The sequence below is a fragment of the Sinohyriopsis cumingii genome, chromosome 9, assembly GCF_028554795.1.
Source record: "Sinohyriopsis cumingii isolate HCF-2022 chromosome 9, ASM2855479v2, whole genome shotgun sequence".
Taxonomy (NCBI): domain Eukaryota; kingdom Metazoa; phylum Mollusca; class Bivalvia; order Unionida; family Unionidae; genus Sinohyriopsis; species Sinohyriopsis cumingii.
The window spans coordinates 111,570,238-111,578,012 of NC_142969.1; the positions used below are offsets into that span (position 1 = coordinate 111,570,238).

Genomic DNA, 7,775 nt, shown 5'->3' on the forward strand with positions numbered 1-7,775 from the left:
GAATAGTACAATCATGGTCTAAACTGTGGTCGTTTTGTAATACATTGTAGCAAATGGACCGATGGACATGTTGCTTAAACAAGGAGCCACAAAATTACAAGCGGCTGAAGGAGTTCCAAAACAAGTAAATCAGACTGCCAGCATAGTAACTACTTCAACAAAAAAAAGAAGCAATTCAAAGGGCCAGATAAAAGCAAAGTCGGTAAACAGAAAAAGTAAACAAACGAGTTTAAAAAGACAACGATTAGCAGAAAAAGTGGTTGAACATGAAGGAACGGAGAAGGAAGAGCCGCAAGAAGAAGAACAGGAAGAAAAACAGAGGAAGAAACGTAAAATGTAATAGAAAGAAAAACACTAATTGTATGTACGTTTGTTTATATGCGAAGATGTTAAACGGTACCTTCAGTTTGTACGTTTGTTTCACCGAAAGGCAAAGTCTAACGGAAGTTTCGTCTCATTCGGAACATCTTCTTTCCTCTTGATTTCTTTAGAAAAAACTTCTCTTTGTCTTCAAGCAAGCATCAGAGAAAGGCCCACTGGGATCTCATTGGTTCCAATTAATATCGTGTTAAAAGTCAGTCCATGACGAATATTAGCGCATTGTTTCAGTCATCACGATGATTCGGCATCGTCATTTTCATTTATCACAAGTTTAAACGCCATGGTAAATTATCGACGTTGTACAGTGCGAATTATTCCTTGAGAAACAAAATTAAAAAATGAACTCAGATATTGTAATATGTGCAGACAAGGATATATACCATCATTATCTTGGATTTGAAAAGATGGAGAAAAATTACATTTTAGCCTATAGTATATTTAGTAGTTTCTTTATAGGAAACCCTTGTATATCGATAAATCCCTAATAGGGACACGCAGGTGCGATGCACCAGTGTTCTCTATTTTGTCCTTAGTGATACACTGATATTTTATATAATGTATCCGGTTTGTATTACAGTTCTTGTATACATTAAAAGAAATGTTCTACAGCATTCAACTTGTTCTTAAATTTCGCTACTTTCACAAAGAAAGTAATTAAAGCATTTAGTCAAAACTCTATAATTTGTTTATTTTGTTCATTAAAAATTTATTTTACTCCTCTGAATCCACTTGTTGTGTGTGCATCCACCATGTAACTAGATACAAGTACGCATGCTTTGTTACATCATTGGGTATTGGTACTCACATGCAAGGGAATAATCCGCCGTTAAATAATAAGTCAAATGTTGTCATGATACCATCTTTGAGTAACATGCTGACAAGTTCATTGTTTGGAGACCAACGAAACCCTTAGGGAGCAACCATTTAATTTTCTGGTGATGCCTAAGGTTTGATTTTTGTTTAAATTCTGGTCCCGAAGAGTATAAAAAATATTCTTTATTTGATATGTAGAAAAGAAAAACATGTATTATCATTATACTAGTTGTAAAAATAAATTATCTGGAAGTGAAAAAAAAATATTATGCTGGTTAGAAACAAAATCAAATCTCCCCCGCCCCCCCCCCCCCACTAGCCACCGAAAGTTATTGATATCTGATATTCCTGTCCTATATTCAAGGACAATAACAGAGGAAAAATATTTTTTGTAAAACAAACATCATCTTGTTAAGGTCATAACGCAGGTGCCTCAAGGGCAAACAGGACTTAAAATATGTCATGGTCATGAATGGATGAAAATCATTATATCAAAAAGGTTTAGGAACCAACCATTATTTACATCTTTTCGTATCATTAGGCAGGAGGTTTCCAGAAGTTTTCTTTAAAACGGGATTTTTGCAATTAATATAATGGATACAATTTTTTCTTCTAAAGTACTAGCAATAATTATAATTAAGCTGTTTGAGGGCAAGAAGTGTTTGTCAAGCCCCCGCAACCACCCCTCGTGAATTAAATGATCAGTCTATAAGGAACAAGCTATATATTTAGAAAATTTGTCTGACAATATTAACAACAATACGATGGGTTTGATGTCCTCGACATGCCACGGTTAGTGTCTTTGACATAAAATTTAACGTCTACATTTGAATATTGGAAGAAATTATTTAAATCACTAGTGAAGGTTGTCTGCATAATTTATTCGACCCTTTTAATAATTTTACACATTATAGCTTTTCCGAGCGTGTGGAAGTTTATTTATTTCCATGCGTTGTGTCTCTAATATTAAAAACCACCAAGAGTAAAACTGGAATGTGCCAATTAGACAAAATATAGAAATTGATTGTTTATTGTCTTCCTGGATTATTAAATCAATCACTTTTAAGCGTATTCATTATTTTAATGTAATTTTTACTGTGATTTGTGAAATGAAATTTACCTGTCGGTTCGTTATTTACGGAAATAATGTTAAGAATAAATAAACGTGGTCTGAATATATTTTGTAAATATATTTAATGTTTCTACTAATACATTTGTTGCAAACTATGTATTTATCCTTCTATTTCTTACCTAAAGTCGAATCACCATTTGAATTTTCAAATCTGATTACAATATAAATCTTTCTATAGCAATTTATATTGCGTGGAGTTATGTTTGATGCTGATTAATATTCTATGCGTGGGAGTGTACGCTCGGTTTTCGTTCGATATAAGAATGCATAAATCTTGCATTGTAGTTAAGCAAGTAATTTATGACTGAGAGGTAAAGAGAACACAATAGTGGAAAATTTGATGCAAACAATTTTAATGAATATTTAAAATAATTTTGCATGAATACAATATGTGGGTCATTGTAGGCAACATGAGAGAGAGAGAGAGAGAGAGAGAGAGAATCTTAATACTATTTAAAACATATATCAAATTAAATTATTCACTGATTATTAAGTGACATCAGTAATTTAACATGTAAAAGTTCAAATCATGGCACTAAATGCCCATATTAAATATCACAGGATTAAATTTTGTCATATTAAATTGTTGCCATGAATTCAGGCAACAATTGCTCTCTCAGAATCGTTCGTACATTAGATGTATCCAGCGTTGATGTTTGTCACAATGTGCCCACTTCACAAAATACTGGTGTTGCCATATATCGCACTGTGCCAACTCTACAAATACTAGAGTTGTTAAATATTCGCACTTCATAACTATTGTTAAAACACTCTGCCAAACTGTACCAGCGTTCATATATTACTGCAATTGTGTCGGAAAATCGATTTCATATTTTCCTATATCAATGTAGCAATATTTTTATTATATACGCATTTCGCTTTTTATTTTAAACTGAATAATAGGAAGAAGAACACATTGCAAGAAACAAAGTAATTTAATTTCTGCTGAATTCCAAAGTAAATACACAACTATTGTTCAACAAATGCACAGTAAAACTATGCATGCGCACATAGTACTGATCGGCGACCTTTCAACTTGATAGCGTATCGCGCACTTAGTCATTTGATTCAGAAAGATATCTCGTCTTGGTCTATTTAAAATTGAAATTTAGTCATGATGTGAATGACTGTGTCTTGAAACAACATTTCCGGTTGGTCTGGAATTGAAGCATTTTGTTTTTTTGTTTTTTTGGTTTTTTTTTTTTTTTTTTTTTTTTTTTCTTCTATCCAACTAAATTCTGCTTTTCCACTTGGGATGGAATGGATTTATTAGTTGGTCCGAATCCGTACGATGTATATGTGGTTATAATGCAGTTGTACATGTGTTTATGTCCTGTCATTGACAGTTTTGAACCATAACCTCAAGAAGACGCTTAATTAAATACTGTTTATTAGGGAATATCAAATTAATTTCGTTTTATAAATTCACCTTTCGAATGTAGTTTGTGTTGGAAATGTAGTCTAAATTTCAGCACAATTTCTCGCCGCTTATCAGTTTTTGGAATCCATGTAATTCTGATTACCAGGAGTAACTAAGAAATTACATTTTGAGGTAATTTAAGATGCAAACAGGTAAATATGTTTATTGCTATGACTCTTGCCAACTGTAGATGGCATACGTTTTTGCATGTCAGTTGGATGGTGCCGAACTATTTGCATAATCTGTAATACTTGTATCGCTACAATAAATCCAAATATTTTCTCGAAAAATAGAAACCTGGGAAAACTGCGAACCAGCTGGGATGAAATAGCCAATTTCACAAGCGGAAATAAAGCGCCTTCGTCGTCTTAACTTGGTGACTCTAAAGCTCGTGCTGTTCTGCTAAAACTCGCTTTCTTGAGTTGCATCTTTTCGTTTCGAATTTAGTGTTAGGACAGAGTTGCAAAATAGGACCTGTACGAGGGATACGAGATAGCTATTGGCCTTAAAATGAATTTCTGTGCTATTTGCATAAACCATAGCTCATGGTCTGAACCATTCAATTTGGTATTAGTCATGAACATTTCTCACAAATAAGCACTTAAATACTAATTGTTTCAGGGTTGTTGTGGACACTGCGAATATCAGGGTTGTTGTGGACACTGTAAATAGCAGGTTTGTTGTGGAGACTGCTAATATCAGGTTTGTTGTGGATACTGCGAATATCAGCTTTTTTGTGGACACTGCAAATATCAGGTTTATTGTGGACACTGCTGTTCATATATCTGATTTAATTCATATTTATTTTAATTTAATTGTTTGTCAGTTTTAAATTTGTTATTCCATTATATGCTATTTTATGCAAATGTATTCACCGTAGATGATATTTTTTCCAGAAAATTAGCTGACCTGAATCATTCTTTCGTAAAGACCAGGTTTTGATATAAATCTTGACCTTGCTTCAGAACTTGTAGCAACCTTCGTAAACACGTCACTCACCCCTCCCCCCCCCCCCTTTTGATTTCGCAATTCCGGTTTTTCCATTACTAAGCATTTGTTAGTTTTAATAGAGATGCTTAGAGAGAGATTTCTCATGTTTTGGGCTTTTTACAATAATGTCAAGTTATTTTCTTGTAGCCAGATTTTGAGTTATAATTTTCTTCAGATCAATTGGATTTCAAAAGGATTAATTCTTTTTCTTCTGGAAATATTGTGAGGAGTGCTCACACAAAAATTTTGGAAAGACATTGCTTTCAAATTTAATTTGGATTTCCAACAACGGAGTGCCATTATTTATATTTCTACAAGGAATTGTAGATAACACAGTATTGACTACAGCATACGTCATCGTCATCCATCTTGGATTTTCCATCAGGATTCAAACTTGAAATTATTAGAACATTTATTACTAGGACTTTTGCAATTTAATTCGTGGATTGTTCTTAGATTATTTTGCTGTGATCGAGAAAGATAGTCCAGAAGCCATTTCGGGAACTTTCCCCTTAACATGTTCATCCACAGTAGTTTGATGGTCATTGAACTCTCTTGAGGCTTGTGATATTAAAAATATCTGTTGCTTCACAGCTGAAACTGCGGACTGATTTTCTTTTTTATTTTATTCTATAGCACTTTAGCATCACTATCAAAGTACACTTTGATTTTGTATTTTTTATTTTTTTTTTCTTTGTTTCTTTTACTGTTTTTGACAATATTTATCAAAAAAATGCTTTGGAGTTTGTTTGTTTCTTTTTAATTTTTTATAAAGTTGGCATTTTTCCTGCGGCCTTTTACCATAACCATCTTAAAACAAATCTCTCTCTCTCTCTCTCTCTCTCTCTCTCTCTCTCTCTCTCTCTCTCTCTCTCTCTCTCTCCAACGAATTCTATAAGGTCTTAAAACAAATATAATTAAGCACCCAAGTATATAGGTTTTATATGTTAAAACCCCATAAATTTATATACTGGGACACCTCTTCAGATGCATCATTATGTATGGAATAAGAATTGATTTTTCACCTCTAACTGTGTTTGAATTATATATCTTCACATTGAATTACCCTTTCCTATGCGCAAATACAGTTTTCATTATCAACATAACTGTATACAAAAATGTATGTGTCCGCACATTTTGGGCAACGTTTATTGATGGAACTTTTAAAATATGCAATAAATCTTTTTGTATGGTTTGAAACCATTCTTGCAATTATTATTTATCTTGTATCCATAGCAACGGTCAACTCTTTTCTACAGAAGGGTCAACAATTGCTCTTGAGGCTGGCATTTCTAAAATAATATATTGCCAATTCACTAATTAAAATTAATCAATAACCCCTGGTTTTTACTCATTGTGATATATGAAGACTGTTTGTACATCAAACATATTCAATACTATTGGTACATTAGCATATTCAATATTGGAATTCGTTTGAAACACTATATTTTATTGGAATTGTAACAGAACTTTTAGGATTATTTTGGATTTAATTCACAATACTGTAAGATCTCCATCAACGTTTACATTGTAGCTTAGAGAAATACAGTTGTTTGTTGATTTTACTAAGCTTGTCGGTTTCGCTTCTTTCTGTTACTTAGTTTAAGACAAAGTGTCAGAAAAAAAATGTGAAGAAAAATCAGTTTAATGTGGATAATAAGACTGATCCGAATCACAGACTCAATGATGGACGCGGGCCATTTATCAATATATGGTTATAGGACGTAGTTATTCTTTTTATAGTTATGAAATAGTACCGCATGAATTATGTGTGGGTGTAAGGGCTAAATTGGTAATCATCAACGTTTTTTCCTTAAAATCTTACTTTTTGCGTTTTTCTTTGCTCAGACTTCTCAGGTACAAAAAGCTCAGTTAATTTTCTAAACCGAAACAAACCTTTGCGTTTTCTTCTCTTCTTGAGCTACCTAATTCCATCCGTATAATCGGTGTCTTTTGTATAACACGTTTATTCTTATCGGATGTGTACGGTACACATTTTATGCATAGCGAACTATATTCATTACCATAAACACGTAAAAACATGATCGGCTAGAAAAAATGTGGTTGACTTGACCTTTTGCCATGTGAATTATTCATCAGCCTGTTTTTTGCTGATGGATGATAATAGACAGATGGTGGTTATGTCAAATGATCAACGAACTTACTTCACACGAAACATGTGTAAACTTTATGTTCACTTTAAATTTGTGTTCGTGGGTTGGCGTGACGTTGGTCAGATATAAAAACTATATTTTTTCATGTGAATGATGCTAAATAATTATTTACCAATTAGTGAAGGTATACCCCATAGGCAGTCAGCATCCTGCAAACTACAAAGGTTATCAGATGACCATTTTCAGCATCTAAGATATAAAATATGAGTTCCTCTTATGATAATGACGCCTTTGCGAATCGTTTAATTGGTCCATTTTTTAAAATATAAAATGTATGCACATTACGCATCTAGGAATAACAGCAGGATCCCAGACATATTCTGTGAATTCATGTTTTTCGAGGGAGTCGAATTTCGTGGTTTTCAGAAAAATAACATTTTCATAGCTATATTAAATTTGTAAATTGGCTATATGATCTATTTGGCCATAGAGAGATGTTATTTAACATTCCCCAACGTGGGTTACCCAGTTCTGTGTTATCTGCAATCACTGGGGACGTTTCTTAATTTGTGCTACACACACAAGCTGGCAACAGGGCGATAATTCATAATGTATTCCAATATGTCAGACAGAGGATGTCAATGGGGGTGGGGCCGGGTGAGGGCGGGGGGCGCAATGAAGGCAATTACAAGAACAAAACAGACACTTAACACAGAATTCAGAAAACGTCTCCACATGATAAGATTTCCAAGAGTCATAATTCCTCTATATAAAGTATATACATGATAAGGTTCACAAGAGATCTATTCTAAACATCAGAGGAAGCAAAGAATGAGAAGGCACAAATATACACCAAGTAATAAAAGCACTACACGTGTTTATCTGTTAAAAGTGATGTCAGTCTTTACAATTTAAACGAAAGGTC

The 7,775-nt window shown here is 33.4% G+C and overlaps 1 protein-coding gene across 1 annotated transcript in view; it reads left to right on the plus strand.

Moving 5' to 3' along the window:
• LOC149792482 (uncharacterized) overlaps window positions 1–1,105 on the plus strand; it is a 40,554-nt gene extending 39,449 nt beyond the window's left edge. The window contains exon 5 of the mRNA XM_089971073.1: window positions 51–1,105. Coding sequence (XP_089827199.1) covers window positions 51–340 — 290 coding nt within the window. The 3' untranslated portion in view covers window positions 341–1,105. The remainder of the gene's footprint in view (window positions 1–50) is intronic.
• The last annotated feature ends 6,670 nt before the right edge of the window (window positions 1,106–7,775 follow it).